Consider the following 25905-nt stretch of genomic DNA (forward strand, 5'->3'; position numbering starts at 1 on the left):
GGGTGGGAGCAATTATTTCCCCCAGAAGACTGTCAATGAGATGCTGAAGCTGTTATTACCTTATACTAATGACTGTCCTCCAATACCAACCTCCAATCAATTCCCTGGACAACATTTTGCCCTCTTTTACAGCCTGGTTCAAATTCTATCTCCTTCAAAAGAAGCCTTATCAGAATATTTCAATTAGAACGAATCACTTTTCTTCCTACAGCATATCATTTATTACTACTAGTTATGTCAAGAATAATTTATCTCTAAATCCGTATTATCTGCTCAATTACAAAACCAGAAAAGACTCAAGACAAATGTATTTCCCTCAACTCTCTAACAACGATTTCCATATACAACCAAATGCTTGCTGAATAGCTGAGTTCTAGGTCAGGGAAATAGCAGAATTAGAGAAGGGGCAACAGTGGGATGTTCTCCTCCTGGGGTGTTAATTTCAGATCATATAATTTCTAATAGGTAGGAAGAGAGTCACCACGTAAGTCACTGCTTTCAAGTCAAAGTAGAGCCTGAGGATGGAACTAGCATTATCCTGGGAAATCAACACACTGCTGGAAGTCAGGGTGCTCAGGTTTGATTCCTAGTTGTGCTTAAGATTTACAATGTACAGCATTTCTTTTTTATAGTCTAGAGAGTTTAGGGAGCTCTGGTGGCCGGGGGCAAGAAGCTGCACTGCAACCCCAGAGGTGCCTGGTTCGAATCCTCCAGATGCTCTGCCAGGAAAGGAGGGACAATATCCTGTACCAGTCAGCTCTGATTTGACGGTACACAGACACACAAAATAATAATAATAAAAAAAATAGTCTAGAGAGTTTATCAGAAAATGTCTTTATGTGAGACTACGAAAGCATTACTTTGCTATCTTACTAGGATGTTATATAGAAGGGGCTCTGATGGGAGCCAGAGAGAAAAGGGTTTGAAACGTATCAGGGTCAGAGAGAACAAAGGGAACATGGCGATGAGAGTTCAAGGAAAACAGAGATGCAGCCTTAGGTGAACTCCCCCTACCTGCTCCATAGCTGTGTTTGGAACTAGGTGTCACCCTGTATGACCTTGGGGAAGTGCAGCAACTGCCTTGGCCTTGGAAAGCATCTGTGATCACCATGTCAGTAAGAGTTGCCTCCTAACACTAACTGGAAAAGCAAGAATGCTAAGATTAGGGAGCAGACTTCATAATTACTGGAACTCTGCACCCAAACCAAAGTTCCTTCTCACTTGCAGGAGGCAGACTTGGGATACTATGCCGTCGGACTCTTAAGACAGTGTACTGTGCTCAGCTGTTTGTATTTCTTTTTTCATTAATAAACTTACAACTGTTCACTTTTATGAGCATCTGTCTATGGCAATCTTCTTTCGAGAGAACTTGCTAGTCCTCTCCAAGGTATTCCATCCTGGACATCTTCTATACTGGTACCTAACAGATTGCACAGTGTACTCTCGTGAAGGCCTTAATCCTTTGCTGTGACATGAAATAAATAAATAAATAAATAAATAAATCTTAAACATCTGTACCTGAAGACCTGACACACAGCAGGAACTCAATAACCAGTTAAAAGTACAAGAATTATAAGAATAATTCTAACTATAACAACAAGAAGAAGTAATTCTAACCATTTTGTAATGAAGAAATCTAAAACACAGAATATAAAAAAACCTTGGTAGTGCTCATGAACAGTCTCTACATCATGAACTAAAAATCAAACAAAAACAAACCACTAACTCTTCTGAACCATTATTATGCACACTTGCACAGCAAGTCAGTGATGGCCTAAAATGAGGCTATAAAAAAAAAAGAAAAAAAGAGGTTGTATCTGTAAGGAAATCAAGCAGGGAACTGAGAAAGCAAGCGCCCCGTGAAAATAAAATATAGAAAAAGACTTTTTTATATCTACAATGAAAATTGAGGGAGGAAGGGGAGCTGGCAGGAATAGGCAAAACTTTTCAGTACAAAACCTTCTGTGACTAAGGGGCAGTCCTGGGTCAGGGCCCTAGGGGGTGGCTGGCATGGCACGTACCTGACGCTTTTTATCTGCAATGGGAGATGACCTGGATCGCACGTGGACAGGGACGGTCAGGGCATCAGAACGCTCGAGCAAGTCCTCAGCTGACTTGGACTTCCCGGTCCTCCCGGCTGCGGTCCCCCAGGAGGAAGACTTGCCAGGGATCCTGTCCATCCTTTGGGGACTTCGAGGTCCACAGTTCGCTCCACTGGGCAGCTCGGCCCTGGCTGCAGGCTCCCTTGGGGCCTGGTGGTCCCCTCGCCGCCGTTCCCACAGCAGGCGGCTGCCGGCGAAGGAGCTGCTGCGGTCCCGATGGGCTCGTGTGAGCTCCCCAGGCGCCGTGCCCAGCAGGAGCGTAGCCTCTCTGCGGGGCTGCAGGTTCGGTTCCTGCAGGGAGCTGAGGCTGGAGGCTGGAACCAGGCCAGGACCTTCAGGGCTGGGCTGGAAGTAGGAGCTCTGCGCGCGCTCCAGCGGCGGTGGAGGCTCCTGGAAGGCGCCGCCCACTGAGGACGAGGGCCGCTTGCCAGTCTTGCGCTGGATGTAGTCAGCCAGGGCGCTCTGCTGGAACTGCTTCAGCTCTGGCCCCGACAGGCTGAGCGTGGAGCAGGCTTTCCCGTCGCGCTCGAAGATCCGGCGGCGGTCGGCCACTGTGGTCTCCGGAAAGCGCAGCCCCTTCCTCGGTGGGCCCAAAAGCGACGGCTCGGCTTCCATGGAGACACCCACTTCGTTCATCTTCTCCGGCTCCGAGTAGGACAGCTTCTTCTGCTCGGGGGTCAGGCGCCGGCGCGCACCTCTCCGGGTGGCTGGGGGCACAGCAGCCTGGGCAGCATCACCCTTGACCGGAGTGACGCTGTGCCGCTCTCGGGGTGTGTGTGGGGATGGGGAGGCCACTGTGGGCGCCTCAGGGCTCCGCAGTCCCACGTGGGCCGAGGCAGGGCGGGGCCGCCAGGGCCTGGATGAGCCAGAAGCCCCTGGTTCCAGGTCCTTCCTACGAAAGGAGGTGGCCCCCAGGACACGGGTCTGTGCATCCTTAATGCTGTTCCTGTAGGCGCGGCTGAAAGGGGCATCCAGCAGAGGCGACTCAGGAGTGCCAGGCCTGTCATCTGGCCACACAGCCTCCTTCTCAGCTTCACTGAAGAGCTGAAAGGTGCTCTGACTGCGGAGGAGGCGAGCATCACGCTTAGAGGGCTCACCACCCCGGAGTGGGGGGCCATGGCCACCATCTGCACCCCTCCTGGGCTGCTGACCAGATGGCTGTCGGGAAACCTCCTCCAACTTTGTCTCCCCGCTTCTGAAGTACTGCTCCCCACTGTCTAGAGACTCGATGGATTCAGAAAAACGGATATTGGCTCTGGTCTCTTCAAACTCATTCCCAGAAGTATTATTGGAAGTTGAGACGGACCTGCTGGGCTTATAGGCGAGGCCGTAACTGGTGCAGCTCACACTTGGGGGTCTCTGGCTCCCTTGCTCTCGCTGCTCGAATTTGGAAACCTTCTCCAGCACGGAGCAGTGGGGTTTCCCACTCGGAAGGCCTTGCAGAGCAGAGGAGACGCCTGAGCTGAGCCTCCTCCGGCTCAGACCTGGTATCTGCTGGTGCGTTGGGGAAGAAGGCTCCTCATAAAGCGGGTCTGAACTGTGGAAAGAGGCTGAAATGCTGTTTCTCACTTCAGGTCTTGGATAGGAACCTGGCCTGTCCAGGTGGCTCCTGTGGTCTGGACCAATTTTCCTGCCAGGGTCCTCCATTTTGATGTTGACTGTAGGGGCTGGCTTGCCATCTGGGTAGCCCTCCTGAGAGCCTCTTCCTAGCTCGGGGATGCTTTGCCTTCTTAGACTCTCTGGAATGTTCTGGAGAGATGAGAAGGCTGACCTGGTTTTGCCAAAGTTTTTCACCAGGTTCTGGTCTACGCCTTCTTTGTCTAGCCTCTTCTGAGGGTTGGCATTGTGGTCTTCCTGGAAATCTACCTCCCAGGGCTCTAAGGGCCTGGATGACCGCTTCTCTTCCACTTGCCAAGCTGGGGCCTGAGGGGGTTTGAGGCTGTGGTGATTAGGATATGGTTTGTTGCTAGGGGTACCCTTTCTTTCAATGGGATGTGGGCCATTGCCCTGGGGAGATGGAAGATGTCTCCTGAGAGAAATCTCCTCCTCATTTTCAGGCACTGATGGGAAATGGGCTTTATAGGGAACAAACTTGGCGGCAGCTGCTTCTGATTTTCTCTCCACTGGGTACCGGGAGTCAGGTTCTGGGGGTTGGTAGAAGGCAAAGCCAGGCCTGCTAGACCCATTTTGGTTCCCATTCTCATCAAAGGTGGCTATCTTGTCACCAGCTGTCAGCGGGGCTGTATATCCACTTTCCTTGGCTAGTGCAGGGTAGAGCATGCCATTACTGCTCATGGAAACATGGGGCACCTGAGCAAAGTGTGGCTCCACGGAAGGTACAGGGTAGATGCCAGTGGGGAGCATAGGTTGTCCTGGTTGCGCCTTCTGGATATAATTTCGCTTGGGCTTCACTGGGGGGCTGCTCTCCGGACTCTTCTCTGGTACAGTATGCAGCTGTTCCTCTATGAATGGAGTCTTCAGGGAGCCTGATGAGTTTAGCTGAGGCCGGCAGAACCGTTTCTGATCAAGGCTCGACCAGGAACTAGGCCTCTCATGGTGGCGGATTGCTGCATAGCTGTCGCTCCGTGCCGGGGGTAGGGGTGCACCCATTTTAGGAGGTGGGTTGTCAGCTGCTGTCTCCAAGGAACTGGGGGTCTGCTGGTTCCAGGAGGGGGTTGGCACTCCCTTGTTACGAGGGGCATTCTGCCATTTATCATGGCTCTGACTTTCTGCTGACACTCGGGTCTCTCTACCCTGAGGAAGCAGGGCTGAAGAGTTTACCTCGTACTCTTCTGAGACTCCCCTTCGGGTATCATAGACTGTCTTGACATAGCGAATGTCTGCCTGCCTCATTCCCTCCAGGAGGGCACTTCGAGCAAAAGAGGCATCCATGGAGCCTGAACGGTCCCGACCAGAGACGCCAGGAGGGGGATACTCTAGGATGCTGGAGCTGGTAGAGAAGGAGCTGTAAGCAGAGTCTCTCTTGTTATGGAGGTGGCCGAGCTGGTCAATGCTGCTGGTGGACTTGGCAGGGGAAAGCAGATGGCAGGGTGAGTATCCTGTGCTGGGCTCCAAGCTCTCCATGCTCCCTTGGGAGCTGCACTGGTCAGGGCTCTGCCTCAGATAAGCATGGTCATAGTTGGAGAGGTCACTGGTAGAGGAGCTAGAAGAAAGAGAGAGAGAGAGAGCAGTCAGCCCCACTGAATGGTTATCTAGGCATGCAAGCACGGAACCCAGCTTATAAATGCACTCTTATGCAAGATGTTTAGTTTTTTGAAGGGTGAGTAAAAAGGGCCATATTTGGGCCTTGCTCAGCCACCCTGTGTGTCGTCACCAGGAATAACTGTCCAACCCTGTAACCTAGGTGCCTCTTATTAATCATTCAGGCTTGTAGGGAGAGGAACAGGGAGGACGGAAGAAGCCACGGGGCAGTGCACCCTTGTGATCTGTTACGGGCTGGAAACAATATTATGCATTTGTACCAAGAGATGACAGAGATGGGGGAGGAAGGATGAGGAACAAAGCGATGGAGAGGGCATTTTGTGTTTGTTGAGGCTGTTTGAGGAAAGAAGGAAAGCTTAGTAAGAATAGGCATGTGAGGGGGTGAGGGACACTGTGTGCATATGTATATGTTTTTAGTTAATATCTTTCCTTTTTATGGAATTGGAGGCTACACCCTGGCAATCTTCCTGGAATCTCGACTGTATTAGAGACAATTTGTTTGCAATGAGAAAGCTAAACATGAAACTGAGTGAGAGAAATCAGAGAGGGACAGAAAAGACTGATGAGGAAAAGTAAGAGAGAGAGGAAGGCTTTACAAAATGTCCTAATCAGAAAAGGCTCCAGAACGCTGGGCTCCATCATCTATGCATGACTTCCTGGCACACACAGGAACACTTTGCAAGAAAGGGACTGTCCCCTCTCAAGTAGGGAGGAACCAATCTCTTCAGCATTCCCATTCCCAAACTAACAGTGGAACATCATAGGAATAAGATGCCACTTACTGGAAATAGTAATTTTTATTACCTTTATTATATTTCTACATCTAAGATGTCATTAAATGGAGGTAAGATGAACTTAGAATTGAAGTCTTCATTCTCTAACCCCCAGGGAAAGGCTTATTGACAAGATAAAAGCATCTTGGGTATGCTGAAGTTCTTACCATGGTCTGGATCCTTCTCTGACCTCATTTTTCTACCACTCATTTTCCTACCAACTCTCCTTCATGATCACGGCACTATAGCATACGGTGTAACTCAAACACATGAAATATATTCCCAACTTAAAGTCTCAGGGCCTTTTCATCATCCAGAATGTAATTCTCCCCCCTCACTCTTTATTGAAGCCTCTGCTTCACAAAGTACTTCCTGGAGCTTGATATCCAAGTTGCAGTTCCTTTCTCCTTCCTCCTTATCTCTTACTCTATTTTCTTCATGACACTTAAGTACTTCTTGACATTTTATTATTACCTTCAACATTTATTTTAAAAAAAAAAATCTAATGCAAATATGACAGCAAATCCATGAAAGAAGTATGCTTGCAATGCCACCTATTCTTATTTTGTGTTAAAAAGTATTTGCTAAATACTTTTAAAGATCACAAAACAAATGAATGGAAATATTCTTTAAAGTGCATTCTGGAACATGAATTCTTTTGAAGGTCAAATATGTTTGGAAAACATTGACCTAAATAAGCTAAATAATTTTATTTACTGGAAACTTCTAAGTCATTAATAAACGACCCTCCATGTGTTGTTCTAAAAAGGAAACATAATAAGCAGTGTTTGTGAAATGTATTTGACCTTAGAAATTCTTCTCAAGGATCATCTAAGATGTTATTATTCAACGGAATACACTATGGGAAAATCTAAGTGTTACAGAATGGTTGGGGGGGGAGAGAAGCTTTTATGTTTTGTTCACTATTATATTGGCACACAGTGGGTACTCAATATATCTGCTGAATGAACCAACAAATAAATATTAGTAAGTATTTTTATGCTGCTGTTTCACACTGTTATTTGTCAGGGGGTTTGACTATTTGACTTTTCAAGGTCTCTTCTCAAGTATTTTAAAGCTTTAGGAAAATTGTTGTTGTTGTTATGTGCCATCGAGTCGTTTCCGACTCATAGCGACCCTATGCACAACAGCTCTAAACCCTGCTCTATCCTGCGCCAACCGCACCGCCTCTGACACACCCATCCCGATTACCCCAGTCACCGAATCAATCCATCTCATAGAGGGTCTTCCCCTCCTGCGCAAGATTATTTATTGTAGGAAGCAAAATTATTGTGAAAAAGATCGCATGGAAAGCAGGTAAAATGAAAATTCAATGGCAATCCAAATCCAGCCGCGCTCCCAGATGATTAAAATCACAGGCCGTGTCTCTGCACCTCCTTCTCCATCTCTCTTCATGCCCGTCCTTCCCTTCAACACTCTGCTACCTCATTCATCTACTTCTTAATAAGCAACAGATCCATAAACTGAGAACTGTGGTTGACTTCCTGGAACTACACAAGGTTAGCAGAGAGATGCCAACCAATCGATCTGGCACAGTGGACCACTATATACCCCTAGGCATCTCTGAAACACAGTTGAAGTCCTTCTCCATGGGCAGCTGCCAAAATCAGACCCCAGAGGCCAATCAGGCTGAGAGTGGGATGAAACCTGACAAAGCCGAAAGCCTGAGGCATGGAATGGATGGATAATGGAATCATTTGTTCTGGAACAGTAGGGTATTCACACTGTAGTTGTATTTTGGGTAATCTGAGCTTTCCCTTTCCCCCTGTGCATCTCACACAGTACTTCTGTCAAGAGAGGTTCTTTTGAAGCCTGAGTTTGTGAGACAGAGGTAGTGGGTACAGGACAAAGGAAGATCCACCTGCCTAAACTCCTGTGGAGCTCAGGCTGTGAAGGAAGAAGATAGTGTACTTCTGAAGCCAATTCCATCTTTCCCTGAGGCCTCCTGGAGCACACCCTAGTTACTCTTTGCAGATATTCTAAGCACAAACTGCAGCAGTCTCCTCCTCCCCTCCCCAGCCCCCAGCAAGCCTTCAGATTTTATAGCATCTCCTAAGACCTCACATATTTTGGTTATGTCATTTCATTGCTGTGTGCTGCTGAGTCAGAACCTACTTATAGCTGACCATCCAGCGGGTTTTCAGAGGCAGTAAATGACATTGGAAGAGACTACCCATCCTTCCCCCACGGAGCAGCTGGCAGCTGGTGGATTTAAACCACATGTTTTTGGGACTGCAGCACAGTTTCTTACTAGTAGGCCACCAGAGCTTTTGGACATGGCATTAGAAAATATCAATTGCTGGAGAAAGACGTCATGTTGGTGAAGCAGAGGGCCTATAAGGGTGAGAGATAGCAGGTGTGATGCTTTGGGACTAAAGCTGCAAAGAGAGACTTGAATATATGCTGCTGATCATGGAGATGACACAGGGTCAGACAACATTCAGTTCTGCTCTATTTAGGACTGACTTGAAAGCAACTATCATCTATGTTAGGAAACACCAAAGGACACAGTCACTGATCAGAGGGACACTGTTGTTAAACATGAATTGTAAAAGTGTGTCTTATACATTGGTTTATGCCATTAATGTTGAAGCTCAATACCAGGTTTCACTGTGTTTAAGTCTTCAGGCTGATAATTATAATGTTCTGAATGTTTATTATGTGCCACAGACTACACATTTTATTTGACCCATACAATGATCCACTGAGATGTACATTATTAATTTCACTTTACGGATGGAAAACCAAGGCCAAAGAGATTATGTGTGTGGGTAGGTGGCAGAATTGAGACTTAAAAAGTACAATTAATAATAAGCTGTTCTTCCTCAAAATGGGCATAATGATTACCTTATAAAAGGCCTCAATACTCCTATACCCCCCCAAAACCATGAAAGCACTGCCCCCAAGGGTGAGGGTCGTGCATTGCTCAAGTACCTATACTCAGAATAGATGGTCAGATACTGTACTGCATTATTTCAGGACTACATGGGCAAGGGACGAAGGAGGGTATCAGGGATATCATCTCTTCTACGGTGCAAAGCCAGTCAGTAAGCCACTGCCCCTCATCAGTGAGAGGTCTAGGATGTAGGCCCTGGCTTGAATAAACACTACTCTTAATGAGTTGAGCCTTGCCAAATGCATTGCTATCCTCTGTTAGCTAAGCTAATTCTTTCTAAAGCTCATTCCCCCTTTGCCAACCCATCAGCATTCACATCCTCTTTTGTAAATAGAGGCTTAAGCAACTTTCATTCTCTTCACTTTTTTACCTGCTGGCCATTTTCCTTATCTAAATACTTCTGAAAATTGAAGGAGTGGAGCCCTGCTCCCTGAAAAGAAAGGATGGATTCGAATTTGCATGGGTTCCAAGTATGATGCAAGATTCTCTTTAATGTATAGTGGAAGGGGAGTACAGATGTCAGGTTTGGGCTCCCTAACTTTTCCTTAGTGATATACAATTTAATACCATTTAAAAATATGCAGCTGATAACAAAAAGTCTCCTCTCTAAGAAGCCAGGAACCAAATCAGTCAGTCGTGCTAGAAGAAATCACTTTTTCTTGGTTTTTAGTAAAAAAAATAAACCAACCAAACACAGCTGAGTATATAAACAAAACATAGTGTATATGAATTCTATACACAAATGAATATAAAAGTAATTAAATTTTTAAAAATTCATTGCTCCCCCCCCCCCACCGAAAGTAAACAGTTGCTGACTCTGACAAGCCTCAAAATAATCCTCACCTCATTTCATGCTGGATATGAAGATGACTCATACACATGTTTGGAGTTTTTTAAAAAATGAGCAAAATAGTAGGCTTGAAAGATTTAAGAAATCATTTTAAAGAACTATTACATTAAAAGAAAATTCTCAGCACAGAAAACATGGCATTTACCTGTCCCTTGGAAACACAAGCATTGACAAAACTCTGGAGTCTCGGCTGTTGGGACCACTTACCTGGAATGGTAGCTTTGGTGCCAAGGAGTGCCAATCATGCCCTGGGATATTTGCATCATGCTGGCATCAGGTTGGTTCTCCCCAAATTTGGTTGAATGCCAAGAGTGAGGTCGGCCCGCGGGTTCACTGCGCCTGGGGAGACACAGGAGAGGGCAACGCCCCTGATGTTAACAGTACTCATAGCTGAGTCTCTTCAATGATGTGATTTATGGATTTGGAACCAGGGACTGGCATATCCTTGGACTGAAAAGCAATCAAGTAAATACTAGAAAGTAGATTTACTTCTTAACTATTTTTATCTCTGTTTTGTTATGATTTTACTTTACCTCTGATTTTGAAATGTCAAGCTTACATTAAAAAAATGCTACAAAATTAGTAGAAAGAATCCCCATGTAACATCCAACTAGATTTCCTAAATGTCAACATTTTTATACAATATTAATTAAAACCTTGGAAGTTGCTTTGATTTTTCTTGTCCTAAATACATCCATTTATAAGAAAGGGAGCAACAGCCCTTTCTATCTCCCAAGGGACTCTGTGTGGTGATACAGTAAAAAATTTGCCAGGGGACTTTGAAATCCTCTGCTGTACCTTGATGCAGAATAAATAAGAGTATTGTCTTAATTTCTTGGCAAGAAATGCATAAAAATTAGCAGCTACTTCAAAGTTAATACTGCTTTAAGCTACACATATAAACAATAAAATGCTCTCCAAAACAGTTTTTCATTTTGCAAGTCAAGACGTCAGCTTTAAACATCCTCTCTTTATAACACAAAGAAGTGATAAATAAAAGGAAAGAGTGGGTGTGTTGGCCGAATGCAGTGAAGAATGAATCGGGGGAAGATTACACTACTATAGAAGGTCAGAGTCGGGATAGTTGTTATGCTTTATTTTTGGCAAATGCGTGCTGCTGTGAGGTGTGCTGTCAGGCATTTTGTGCCGGAAATGCCTTAATGCCTTGTCCCCTCCCCCGTGTCTTTTTTTATTGTGATTTTAATGAAGATTTACAGAAAAGTTGGATTTTTCTGCTTCATTCATTGTTGCACATTTTCCTCCCTAGCCCACCTGGAATTCACTTCAAAAAAAAAATTAATTCATTCATTGTTGCATCATTTCCTCCCTCCCTCCGTTTCCTCCCCAGTCCATTTTGCTATGTACCTCTTATTCTGGGCTGTTGTCATACAAATAATGCCTAAATGTATATTCATTCCTTTTAAACAACTCCTTCCTTCATCTGTTTCAATGCAGTGTTCATTTTTTTTTTTTAGAGACTATTCAGTAACTTTATTTTCAAATTATCTAAACCAAGTTGCTGACCAGAGCAGTGTTCATTTTTTATCCCCACTTTTCTTACCCTCATGTCAATCTTGTTTTAAAACAATGGCATTAAGCAGTCTTTGTCCTTTTGTGACTGAGATATTTCACTCAGCATGCTGGAAATTCTTGAACTAAAACACTATAGGGCAATTTTTCTGCAATTCAGAAGTACTTTTATGGAATTCAGGAATCCTCATTCAGAAATTAACCTTATTGTACCTCACCACGTGTGGTTGGCTCGGTAACTAAATATACTATCCCTCTCTTGGCAATAAAACTTTCAGAGTATTAGTACATTAGAGTGATACTACACCACCACAGGGCCAGGAAACAGACCCTTGTTCTTGCCATGCCTTTGCTATTAGCTTCATACATGGCTCTGTGTCATAGACTAAACTGTATGTCCCCCAAAACACACACATGTAACAATATTATGTGGTAGCTATGTAAGGATCCTCTATCATCTGTTCTGATAAACCAACTAGGAATAAGAGGTCTGAGAACCAATGCAAGACTCCATAATCTCATCATAGCCCTGATCCAAAGTAAGGGAAGTTTCCTGAGGGTGTGACCTGTAACACCTTTTAGAAGAAAGTGGAGGGGCTCAGTACCACCTAGGAAGACCTTCCAGGAGTGGAGTGCATGCTTTTGAACCCTGGTCCCTGTGCTAGGAAGAATCAACACCAGGCAATGACAAGACACATGGAAGTTTCCAAGTAACCCAGGACTACAGATGTTGAAGAATACATATATGGATCTTTCCCCAAGAACTGGGGTTGAGGGGTTAGGAGGCTTCCCCTATAGCTGGCACCCTGAATTTGGACTGCTAATCTCCTAAACTCTTAAGAAAATTAATTTGTTTGTTAAAACTTTCTACTTGACTATTATAGCAGTACTAGATAACCTAAGAATAAGTAATTTCTCCTCCCAAAACATTAGTCTGCCACCTAAGAGATAAAGAGATTAACAGAAAATGTCATATTACCTTAATTTTAATATATTGGAGAAACAATGAATATACCTTCTAAAGATAGATGATGACTTCCAAAAACAGATTTTGATTCTTTTAATACAAATTACGAGAATGGAAAAGAGTTTTAGCAAAGCTGCAACAGCAGCCAGACAGTAAAAACTGACTGAAGGGACCTAGGAGCTCTGGTAACTTAGTGGTACAGAATTGCACTGTAAACTCAAAAGCACAGGGTTCAAATCCACCAGTTGCTCTGCAGGAGAAAAATTGGCAATCTCTTTGTGTGCAATTTACTGCCTCAGGAAACCCACTGGAGGGTCAGCTATGGGTCATTTCTTATTCAATTATACACAACAAAAACAACAGCAGTCAGATGACAAATACAGATGGATGGATCTTATAGTCCAGCAGACTAATGCCTGGATTCATGTTAAAGAAAAGTGAAAGAAAAGGAGACACATTAAGATCTCTGATAAAATACTGGGGACAGAGAGAAGGCGAAATGTGGCTAAAAGTCAATTTTTAGGTCAGATTCAGACAAATTCAGGTTTTAATCCAGATACCACTTGTTGATGCTTTGGGACTGAATATAATTTCATTTTAAAAAATCATTTATTTATACTATCATTCACTTTCACATATTCACTCACTCATATACATTTTATATAACCATTTCTGTACATTGTGTTTCATATCATTAACTGTTATCTCCCTGTCTCTTCAAGTCCGTATTAACCTTACCTATTTCTTCACTCTCCCATCCCCTCGTCAATCTGTGTTGTCCTAATGATTTGCTCCTCCTCCTTCCACTCCGCTTCTCTCCCTTTCCTTTTTACACAGTTCCATGTATCTTGTTCCTATTAGCTAACTGCAACAGCCACATTGTCTTTATGGTCTTCTCATGTAGATTCTCCCTTGTCTAGCTAGGTCCTTATTAGGTAAATTTCTTAAATCATCTGAGGTTTCCTTTCTGTAAAAGGCAAGTTACAATAAACAGAACTTATTCATAAAAGTTTTCATGAGATTAAAAATAAATGAGTCTGATAATGTTAAGCATTATTATAATTTACTTCTTGGTTATCCACAAATTAATAAAAAGGGAGCAAGAAGCTGAAAGTGAATGGCAGAGGAAAGGGATATGGACAGGAATTATCTGTGGTGGCAAGTCACCCAATTCTGAGCTCCCCAGGTAATGAGAGTCAGTAACTGTGGCAGAGACTGGTCTCAAACTTACTCAAACTGGTGAGGCAGGGAGCTGTCAGGAAAGTGACTGACATGACCAAAAAAAAAAAAAAAGATCAAAAGACCTTGGACTTGACAGAGGAAGTGGGAACACAAAAATCAAGATTATCAGCAATAGAAGCTAATATATATTTCAATCTTTTAAACTTCCATGGCATAATGACATAGCTTATGTACTTTAGCTCCAATGACCCAGATGATGGATGACAACGAAGAATAAAATTGGTCCAGCATAGTGGAAGGTTAAGAAGGCTTTTTAGGATCTTTATCTCTCAAGGGAATTCATTCACATCTACTTGGAAAGACCAGTGCTGAGAAACTTTCCACACCAGATCCAAACCAACCAAACCAATCTTGTTGCTGTCAAGCCAGTTACAACTTATAGTGAACCCATATGTTGCACGGCAGAGGGTTTCATATCTGTGACCTGTTAGAAGCAGAGTGTCAGACCTTTCTTACAAGGTACTTGTGGGTGGCTTCAAACCACTAACTTCTCAGTCAGTAGCCAACTGCTTCAATTTTATCACCCAGGGACTGGGAAATGTACAGGCTCCAGAAAATCTGTTGTTGTTGTTGTTGATTGCCATCTAGTAAGACTCACAGTGACCCTATGAACAAAAGCACTGAAGCCTTTCTATAACTATCATAGTTTCTCAAAGTTCATACAGTTTCCAGAGGCATGTTGTTTAGGAAGTGGACACCACTCTTAGGTTCTAAAAAAAGAGGTTTCCTTTTTCTGTCCTGGGAATAAGGTATGTGATATTTTAAAATCATGTCAGGGGCTTCACAGAAGATCTCTAGTCTGAAATCCACACGAAGATAGGAAGTGCCCTGAAGCACAATTTCGCTGCTGGGCCTTACATCACTTGGCACAGATCTTCATGAATAATCAGACACTTTGCTGCAAATTCAGAATTAGACTTTGAAGTATACAAAGGAGGCTGTGCACAGAACTGTGAATCAAAAGCAAAGAAGGATGTTTTACCCAAGATAAGGGAAGAAAATTCCCCTTTGTGTTTTGAAAACAATGGCAGGACTTCACTTTAAATGTAAAGCTTATCCAGACTTCTCTTTGGTTTCCTTTCTATTCATTCCAGAGACATTTTACATGTCAGCTACTATGCTGGCACTAAGGGTACAAAGAGGAAGGAGATAGGATCACTAGCCCCAGATAATTCACAGTACAGTAGAAAAGACAGTCAAGTAAACCACTATAATACAAAGTGATTGGTCCCACAATAGAGACTTTTACAAGTGGAACGAACAGAGAGGAAGGAACCACTAACACTGCCGAGGTAAATCGGAAGCATTTCATTATTAACTAAACTGGGAAAGAGTTCTCCAAATGGAAACTGTCCCTCAGTCCTGACCCTCCACTGGGGTCTACAAGGCAGTAAACTGCACAGGAGGAGACTGCCCATCTCTCTCATGCTAAGTTGTGGGTGAAGCTGAACCACCAAAGAGGCACAGACGTTGGATTAGGACAACTAGCTATGGCCTGACTATACCACCAGATCTCCTTCCTAAAGACGGACTGCTACTGTTGTTAGGGGCTCTTGAGTCAAGTACAACTTAAAGCAACCCTGTGAACAACCAAACTGAATGTTGCCCTGCCCTGTGACATCCTCATAATCTCTGACACACTTGAACCTGCCAATTGTTGCAATCCAGCTTGTTGAGGGTCTTCCTTTCTTTCACTGACAACCCCACTTTTCCAAGTGTGATGTCTCTTTTCAAGGAACATCCCCTCTTAACAAGACCAAAGTATGTGAGACAATGCTTCCCCATACTCGCCTTTTAAGAACTCTGGTTGTACTTTCTCCAAGACAGCAGTTCATGGGATATTCAGTACTCTTCTCCAGCCTCACAGTTCAAAGGCATCAATTCTTCTGTCATGCTTATTCACTGTCCAGCTTCCAGATACATAGCAAGTGACTGAAAAGACCACGGCCTGAATCAGCCATATGATAGTCTTTAAACTGGCATCACTGCTGTTCAGGACTTTGGAGAGGCCCCTGACAGGAGACTTTTCCAAGAACCATGTCTTTTGATCTCTTGACTGCTGGTACCAAGAATGTAGACTGTGGATCCAAGCAAGATGAAATTATTGGCAATTTCAATCTCTCTCCATCTACCGTGATGTTGCCTTTGGCCCAGTTGTGAGGATTTTTTGTTTACTTGATACTGAGATATAATTCATATTGAAGTTTAGGACCTTGCAGGTGCTAATGGTAGGGTAGGATATTTAGCAGACGAACAGCATGGCAAAGGTACAGGAATAAGAAGAATGTGGTACAAGTAACTAAGTTGCTATAGAGGATAGAGGAAAGAGGTGAAGAGAGTGCAGGGACCATATTTGAAAATTCTTCAACAGTATCCTACACTACTGACTTTTGACAGAATCCTAGGAAACTAGAAGACATTCAAGAACATTAACCTGTACACCATTGTTCATGGCAGCGTTATATACCATCACAAGGACAAGGAAACAGCCCAGATGTACAAACACAAATGAACGGATTGAGAAGTTGTTCATTAATATAATGGAATTCAGTGGTACATTCATGTAATGGAATACTATGCAGCATGCAGGAGCAATGATTTTGTAAATTACTACCTAACCTGGGAGGGACTGGAGAACATTATGCTTAGTGAAGTCACTCAGTCCCCCAAGGTCAAATACTGTATAAAACCATTATTGTAGAATGAGTATCAGGATCAAGGGGCATGAGGGTGGAAGCAGAATGAGTATCAGGATCAAGGGGCATGAGGGTGGAAGCAGAGGGGTGAGGATGGGCAGGGGAGTGGGGTGTTAATCACAGAGTTGCATAATTCGATAAGTGGAGGAGTGAAGGAAATGGGAAGGATCTTTTGTGAAATACAATGTATTCAAACTTTGTAAATAAATCAGTATAAATTAAAAAAAAAAAGAACATTAGCCAAAGAATGCTGCTCCCAAGTTTCAGGAAGATACTGTCAACGACAGTAGGGAGAACATACTTGAATCAAGCTTGGGGTTCTCATATTGGTCAATGAAAGAGATGAGGAGGGCCTGGCATTAAAGCAGTGGCAGGGAAGTTGAAGAGATGAAAGATCTTGGAGTTGCTATGGAAGCAGAATCTCCAGGCTTAGTGTCCACCTGGAAGTAATTGGTAACAAAGACTGTTTAGAAGGAAGAATTGTCTTTCTGTTTCTAGCTTGAAATACAATGGCAGTATCCTTAACCTGTACTAAGAATTATTGGAGGTTTGTACAACTATGTTCATAGCAGTGTTATTTGCAACAGCAAGAAGATGGAACAGCCCAAATGCCCATCAACTGACAAATGGACTGAAAAATTGTAATATATTCACACAATGGAATAAGATGCAGCACTGAGGAGCAATGATTTCATAAAACACTGTATAACCTGAGAGAGACTAGAGAGTGAAATAACTCAGCCCAAACAAGAACAAATACTGCATAATACTATTACTGTGAAAATAGGAAGATAACTGAGTAAGATGGGTAAAAATGGTTAAAAGAGAGAAGAGAGAAGGGGGAAAGAAAATGGGGCAGGAGGAAATCACTGGGATAGCAGAAGTTAGTGGATGGGGTAGGTGAAGTAATAGGAAAGGTTTCTTAGGATCATGAAAAGATAGGGTGATAATAGGCACAGAGTGATGATAATTATATATATAAAATATAATGTATATCAATGATTATATGAAACACAAAGTAAATGTACAAAACATGACATATGATTAGTTATACACAAACTAATTAACAATTTTTAAGAAGCACACACACACAAATTATGCCTATTGCTGCTTAAGTAAATTAATGGCTCTGGTGGCTTAGGGGTAAGAAACTGAACTGCAATCCCGAAAGCACACGGTTTAAATCTACCAGCTGTTCCTTGGGAGAAGGATGGGTAATCTCCTCCGGTGCAATTAACTGTCTCTGAAAACCACCAGAAGATCAGCTATGGGTTGGTTCTGACTCAATGGGACTCAACAACAACAGTGGCCAAGTGTTGGTCTCCAAATGCTGACATTCTGGGGTTATCAAATAAAAAAGGAAGTGTTTTTAAAAGTAAGTCTATAACTTGCGATATCAGGAGAAGAGATCCAAGTTGGAAAGCCTGTGCATTAGAGACTGGAGAAACAATGAATTGTTTGCCCTGTTTGGGTTCGAGGTCATCACAATTCTAGACTCTTTAAGAACAGCAGGGCATTTCTGAAACAAATTAACCAAAATATAAGAGAAAACATACATATTTATTTTGGACATAGAACATATGACAGGAGAAAGCTTCATCAATCTATTTTTGTAAGATTCTTCCATACGGTGCATAAAGGGAATAAAATCATTCAACGTTAATGAAAAGCAGCTGGGAAAAATCTAGCAAAATGAAAAATAAAACAATGACACAGTCAGTTGTGGTACATCCAAAGAATGGAACATCCTGTGGCTAATAAGAAGCCCTGGTGGTACAACTGTTACATGCTCACTTGCCAACCAAAAGGTTTGCAGTTCACACCCCAGTAGTGACTTTGTGAGAAAAAGAATTACGTTATATACTTCCTTAAGGATTACAGCCAAAGAGACCAATAGGCAGTCCAACTCTGTCACATGGGATTGCTAGGAGTTAGAAGCAGATACCTAATCACAATCAACATGTGGCTGGAGCGAATATGTTGATAAGAAACTGTCTCTAGAAGTGACTGGTGACAATAACAGGATGCCTAACTGGGTATACTATGTGACATGTATAGCAATGTGTATATGTAAACATACACAGTCATATATATATATATATATATATTCTGGAAGAAACCAGCAACTGCCCCCTCCCTCGTGTGAGTGGGTGAGCTTATTTTTCAAATCATGTACTATGTGCATGTACTATCTATTTTTTAATAGTTTTTAAAACAGCTTCTCATTTTGAAAATATAATTAATTGCATCTTAAAATAACTAAGGTCAAACAGCTTCTACTGACATTTTCAATGATAGAAATAATTTAGTAAGCATTCCTAAAGACCACCTCATCCTTTTACATTTTTGCAGGATTACTCTGATCTTTAAAATGATGAAGAAATATTTTTCCTAAAGTACATTACATCATGAGTCTATCAATAAGAGTCAGAGGCAATTTAACTGAAGGAAGTTTTGAGTGTGGGTGTAATTCAAATAAAGCCCTTTTGTTGCATTCTTAACCACAAACAAGAAAGGTTAACTATGTAGGCTGGGCAGCCGGAGGAAACTGGAATTAGCAAGTGACACAATGTCCTTCTGAAATTATTTTGCCCCAACACAGAGATTCAAGAATGCAAAGTATGTTTCTGAGGAACTCTACAATAAGCAATTCAGGTCCCTAAAGCTACATTTGTGGATCTCCTAATATGTGCCTTCTGTCTTACTGAACTGTAGCTGGAGCATCGAGCTATGGAAGATTTAGAGATCAGGGCCTGGAGTTTATAACCTCATTGAGGAGGCTTAGATAGAAGGCAAGGTAACACAGCAAACACACTATCTTATTTATTTCTTAAAAAGAAAAATAATATTCCCCTTCTTCATAGGGTTTTCCTAGATGTAATATTTTAAAAAATTTCTTTGTCTGTCGTTGAGCATATACACAGCAGAAAACACTCACCAATTCAACAGTTTCTACAAGTAGTATTCAGTAACACTCTAGAGTTTTGAGGAGTGGAAACCATTTGCACTTTTTCTGAGTTGTTCCTCTTTCATTAATATAACATAAATTATAAACATAACATAACATAAATTCACTGCTTCTAAGTTGCTTTATGAGGCCTGGGTGACAAAGCTTTGTCTCTCATACTTTGGACGTGTTGCTAGGAGAGGCAACTCCTTGAAAAAGGGTGTCATATTTGGGAAGGTGGAGAGTCAGCAAAAGAGAAAAAGACCCCCAAAGGGATGGACTGACATGGTGATTGCATCAATGGGCCCAAGAATATCGGAAATGGGGAGGAGAGTACAGGATAGGCCAAGATTCATGTCTGTTGCTCATTGGGTCACTCTGAGTCGTACTCAACTATTAACAGTACCTAACAACGAGAAGTCTCCTATCTAATCTTTCCAACTGCTGTTGTCAGTTTGATCCCACACAGACAGATCTTTAAAAAAGGACAAAGCTCAAGGGAGATATTCTCCACTAGTTCAGCTAAACAATTTGATCTTTAAAAAAAAAAATTCAGGGGACATTTTTTAGTTTAAATCTTTAAACCATATAGTTTAAATATGGCAAATAGTTTCAGGGTTCATCAACTGGCTGTAATTTGTAGTAGACCGACAAGTTTTTTCTTCCAATGTGAGTGCTATTGGATAAGTGGTAAGGAGTTGCAATGCCAACACAAAGGCAAGTGGTTCAAATCCATCAGTTATTCGGGTGCTTTACAGCCTCTGTAGGCAGAGTCTGTTCCAAGTGGACAGTATGTAACAACAACATGCCACCAAAGCTCCAAGGTACAGCCAAGGGGTTCAACACAGTGACTGCTGCTATGGACTCTTAGTGTGTCAGGAAGTGAGAGGACGGCACAGGATAGAACAGGGTTCAGATCTTATGTTCATAGGGTCTCTATGAGTCGTACTCAACTCGATGGTACCTAACAACAACAACAACAACAACTGATTCCACCTACTATAATGTACGTTGTTGCAGTTGTTATTGTTGTTGTGTGCTGTAGAGTTAGAATGACTCGTAGCTGACCCTCTAGTGGGTTTTCAGAGGCAGTTAATTGCATGGGAGGAGACTGCCCATCCTTCTCCTGTGGAGCAGCTGGTGGCCTCGAACTGCATGCCTTTGAGATTGCAGCAAAGCTTCTTACCAATGGGCCACCAGAGCTTCCTACTAAAATGTATATAAACCTTAAATCTAATATGATAGCTGTCAGAAGAATTTCTGAAACATCTTCAAGAATATAGAGAAGTCACAGCAATGGGAAGAAATTATGAAGAGTCCAGCAGAAGATTTCAAAAGGCACTTGAAGAAGATGAAGTAAAGTACTATAATGATTTGTGCAAAGATCTGAAGCTAAAAAACCAAAAAAGAACATAAAATGATGAAAGAACCGAAGGAAAAAAATCCAGCCTTGAGTTTAGGTAGTGAAGGCTTCTGTGGATAGCACACTGAAATGAGGTGCAAAAAGAAGATGGAAGGAAGAGTCACTGTACCAAGAAGAACTATTTTCAGGAGTTAGCATATTATCAAGAACTAATGACACTGAAGAAGTCTAGGCTGCACTGAAGGCTCTGGAAACAAAATAAAGCTATAGGAATTGGTAGAAAATAAAAATATTTCAACAAAAGTATGCAGCACTGTAGGTGCTTACTTCTCTGTGTCAAGAAACAAAGCCAATTAACTGAAGGAGAGGTATATTTGTGTCCATTCCAAAGAAAGAAGATGCAACACAATGGGGACATTATAGAACAGTATCATTAAAATCATACATAAGTAAAATTTTGCTCAACATAATTTAAAACCAGTTACAATAGTGTATCTACAGGATTGCTGTTAGTAGGGGCTGTCAAGTCGAGTACAACTCATAGGAACCTTATAAACAACAGATCTGAAATTTATCCTCTCCTGTACCATCCTGACAATCTTTGTCACACTCAAGCCCACTGTGTGGTAGTCACTGCATCAATCAACCTCTTTGAAGATCTTCTCTTTTGCCGAACCCTGAATCTTCTTTTTTTTTTCATCCGATGCAATGCATTTACTTTTGAAGATAGCTCTTTTTGAAAGATGGGTTTTTTTCCTTTGTTCATTTTTTTAAATTTATTATTAATTTCAGTAAAATTTACAGAGATTTTGGATTTCCACTCATTCACTGTTGCACTTTTCTCCCCTCCAAACCATTCCCCCTAGTACACTATCCTCTTGGAAGAGTAAAAGAAAAATTCTTTCATTGTTTTACAATGCCTCCCCCCAGGTCCACTCCACTATGCAGGCTTCGCTCTGGACTCCTGTCATGACAAAAATTCCTAAACACATATCCTTTTTAAACAGTTCTCTCCCTCATCTGTTTCAATGCAATATACATTATTGAACCCATCTTTCTCATTATCTTTCCAACCCTGAGGTCAGTCCTGTTTTACAACAGTGGCACCATGCAGTATTTGTCCTTTTGTGACTGAGATATTTCACTCAGCATCATGTTCTCCAGGGTCACCCATTGTGAATAATATTGCATGAGTTCCTTGTTTTTCAATGCAGCATAATATTCCATTGTGTGACTATACCACAGCTTCTCTATCCATTCATTTGTTGATGGGCACTTAGGTTGTTTCCAACTCCTCGCTATTGTGAACAAAGCTGTGATAAACATGGATGTGCATATATCTGCTTGGATGTCAGTTATGGTCTCTCTGGGGTATATTCCCAGTAGTGGAATTGCTGGGTCAAATGGTATCTCAATTTGCAACTTTTTGAGAAAGCACCATACCGCTTTCCACAGAGGTTGCACCATTTTACACTCCCACCAACAGTGAATAAGGGTTCCAGTTTCTCCACAACCTTGCCAGCATTTGTTGCTTGCTGTTCTATTAAATTTTGCTATTCTGTTTGGGGTGAGATGATATCTCATAGGTGTTTAAATTTGCATCTCTCTTAGAACTAGGGATTTTGAACATTTCTTCATGTGCTTGTTAGCCATCTGAATGTCTTCTTTGGTGAAGTGTCTGTTCATATCCTGTGCCCATTTTTCTATTGGATGATTTACCTTTATCTTGTTGTGGTGCTCAAGTATTTTATAAATTCTGGATAGAAGTCCCTTAGCTGATATGTCATTCCCAAATACTTTTTCTCAGTCTGTGGCTTCCCTTTTTACCCTGTTAGATAAGTTTTTGGATGTGCATAGGGATTTGATTCTTAGAAACCCCATTCATCTATTTTCTCTCCTCCTGGTTGTAGATTTTTCAGGATGATTTGGAAGACAGTTTATGTTGTGGATTAGGACTTCTAGTGTTGTTCCTAGCTTTTCTTTAATGAAGTTTATAGTCCCTGGTTTTAGTCCTAGGTCCATGATCCAACTTGAGTTGGTTTTTGTATAAGGAGTGAGGTGTCGGTCTTGCTTGAGTCTTTTGCAGATACTTTTCCAATTTTGTCAAGACCATTTGTTTAAAAAGTCTGTCATTTCCCTATTTAACTGATTTCATCTCCTTGTCAAAAATCAGTTGACCATAGGTAGACGGCTGATCTCCGGAACTCTCAATCTTCTTAGGGCTGGTTCCGCCTAAAAACATGTCCAATGTTAAGCTGTCCAACGTAAATGAGATGAAGTTCCAGCCTCCTTGCCTCTAAGGAGCACTCTGGTTGCACTTCCTTCAAGATACCTTTGTTCTTTTGGCAGTCCACGGTCTATTCAATACTCTACCAGACAGTCAAGCTGTTTTCAGAAGAAGACACAGAGTGAGGGATAGATAGCACTACTGACATCAAATGGATTTTGGCTAACAATAAAGAATACCAGAAAGATGTTTATCTGTGCTTTAATGACTATGCAAAGGCAATTAACTATATAGAGCACAACAAATTCTACATGGCACTGTGAAAAATGGGAATTTCAGAACACCACACTGTGCTAGTGAAGAAACTGTATACAGACCAAGAAATAGTCACTGAAGATGGGAACATAGCATGGTCTAAAATCAGGAAAAGTTGTGCCTGGCTTCTATCGTTTCATACTTACTCACTATGTACATTGAGCAAATAATCTGAGAAGCTGAATGATATCAAGAATACTGTAAAGGAATGAAAGACTTACTAACAATCTTCGTTAAGTGCACAGCACAACCTTGCTTGTTGGAAGCTAAGTATTTCTTGATGAAGAACAAGAGTCTTCAGTGTGAACACACACCCCCTCCAAAATCCTCACAACTGGACCAATAAGCAACATCAATGGATCCACATTCAACACCTATGGAAGAGCAGTCAAGAAATCAAACAGAATATATTGGGAAAATCTGCTATAAAACTGTTTTAAAAGCAAAGATGTGACTCTGAGGACTAAGGTGGGCCTAACCAAGCCAGGATGTTTTCAATTACTTCAAATGCATGTGTAAGTTAATCAGTGAAAAAAGAAGACTGAAGAAGGTTAATGCCATTGAATTGTGTGTGAAGAGTACGGAACATAACATGAAATACCAAAAGAACAAACAAATCTGGCACGGAGGAAGTGTAGAAAGCTAAAGAATACCAAAGGAGAACTGGGACCTCTGAACTGTGATGCTGGTGAAAGAATACACACACCAGGGGTACACCATCACCTACCAGAAGAACAAACATCTGTATTCTGGAAAAATACAAAGTGCCCTTTAAAAGCAAGGACTTTGTCTCATATTCTTTAAGCATGTTTACAGGAAGAACAAGTCCCTGAAGATGGATCTCAAGCTCACTAAAGCAGAGCTCTGCAGGTCTAGTGATAAGTGGGAGGTTCCAGTGGCCTAGTGCATCTTGATGCCATGCAGTTCAAATCCACCAGCTGCTCTGCAGGAGAAGGACAGGCAATCAATCTCCTAGCTCAGAAAATCCACTGGAGGCTCAGCTATGGGTCAGTTCCAACTTGACGGCACACAACAACAACAACAAAGTAGAGTCAGCAAAAAAGAGGACCATTTCCATGACAGGACTGGCACAGTGACTGCAACCCCGGGCTTAAGTATGACTGTGAGGATGTCACAGGACCTGTGAGGTCTCTCTCTGTTGTACACAGAGTTACAATAAGCCTCAAGTGACTTAAGAGCACCAAATAACAAGGACAATATAATGTGGCATCATCCTTGTGGGAAATGAGGTAAAAAAGGACTTGGCCATCTGTCTCCGGAGCCTGAGTTCTTAATTTTCTAAACCATGAGCCGATTACAATGAAAGTGGGATTGCCAGGAGTAGGGGGTAGGCATAAAATAAATTAGCAATAAACAAACATAGCTCTATATAATCTCAAAGATTTTAAAGAAAATATAACATGGAACAATGAGAGCCTGCTTTTGGCAGAGCAGTCAGTAACAGACTTTTTGACAAGATGACACTCAAGTTCAGACAGAAGTGAATGAAATGAAAGAATCAACCATCCAAAGAGCCAGAAGAAAAGCATTTTGTGCAAAAGGAGCAATAAAGAAACACTTCAGTTGAATGAGTCTGAGGGTTCCAAGGAGCACATGAGAGTGTGGTGCCTCCTGAGTGAAGAACAGACAGAAAGAGCAATTGTCAGATCATGCTGGGCCTCAGAGGCTTTGGAGGGATTTAGAATACAAACATTAGAAAGCTCATGTGCTTAGAGTGAGTCAAAAGGCTTGGCAGTAGAGTCGGGATTCTAGATGACCTTGAAGGATTGGTAAATTTTGGATAGACAGGCCTCAGATAAGCAAAGTGACACTGAAAAAGAGAGTAAGTAGGAGGCTGGACATATTTCCTGAACTCAAAACCTAATACACAGCCACAGTAATCAAAACAGCTTGGTACCAGTACAATCACAGGTGTATAGACCAATGCAAAGAATTGAGAACCCAGAAATAAATCCATCTGCATACAGACAAGTTAGCTTTGACAGAAAGAGGAAAGCCATCAAAAGACTATCTTTCAAATAAGTGGTGCTAACAAAACTGAAGATCTACTTGCAGAAAATTGAAACAAGATCTGTACCTCACACCATATAGAGAAATTAATTCAAGATAGATTACCAAAGAATATATTGTGACAAAAGTAGGAGCATTAATCTACGGCATAATTAGACTATTAAATATAACTGAAAATGCAACAACAGAGGATAAAGCTAGATGAACAGGACCTCTTAAAAAGGAAATCCACCAAAAGAATTCTCAAAAAAAGTGAAAATGGAACCTATAGATTGGGAAAAAAATATTCAGCAGTTGCACATCTGAAAGAGACTCATCTTTAAATTTTATAGACTATCACAACATTGCAACAAGAAAAATACAAATAACTCAGTTATAAAATGGGCAGAAGGTATGAACACTCAAACCAAAGACATTACATAAAGAATGCTCTCAAACATCAATCTTAAAATTAAGAACTCTGCATCTGATAGTTGGACAATAAATAAAAATGACAGAAGAGGAGGTGACGCCTTGGAATTGTGATGTTGGAGAAGTGTATGGAGTATTCCATGCACTGCCAAAAGAGGCATCCCTTACATTAGGAAGAAATTACAGAAGATTGACTGAGCCATTGACACAAACTCAGCTGGTATGCATTGCTTCCATGATATTCAACAACCAAGAATGCCAGGCACCTCCAGCTAATGCTGTCTTTCTTAAAACCACCAAAGGCACAAGAGG

General features: G+C 41.9%; 1 protein-coding gene across 1 annotated transcript in view; it reads right to left on the reverse strand.

Moving 5' to 3' along the window:
• The window catches only part of SHROOM3 (shroom family member 3), a 516408-nt gene that overhangs the window by 41652 nt on the left and 448851 nt on the right, over positions 1-25905 (reverse strand). The window contains exons 4-5 of the mRNA XM_006885301.1: positions 10072-10203; positions 2022-5265 (exon numbers count right to left, since the gene is read on the reverse strand). Coding sequence (XP_006885363.1) covers positions 2022-5265; positions 10072-10203 — 3376 coding nt within the window. The remainder of the gene's footprint in view (positions 1-2021; positions 5266-10071; positions 10204-25905) is intronic.

This window comes from Elephantulus edwardii, unplaced genomic scaffold, assembly GCF_000299155.1.
Source record: "Elephantulus edwardii isolate Elephantulus edwardi_28Jun2011 unplaced genomic scaffold, EleEdw1.0 scaffold00042, whole genome shotgun sequence".
Classification (NCBI taxonomy): domain Eukaryota; kingdom Metazoa; phylum Chordata; class Mammalia; order Macroscelidea; family Macroscelididae; genus Elephantulus; species Elephantulus edwardii.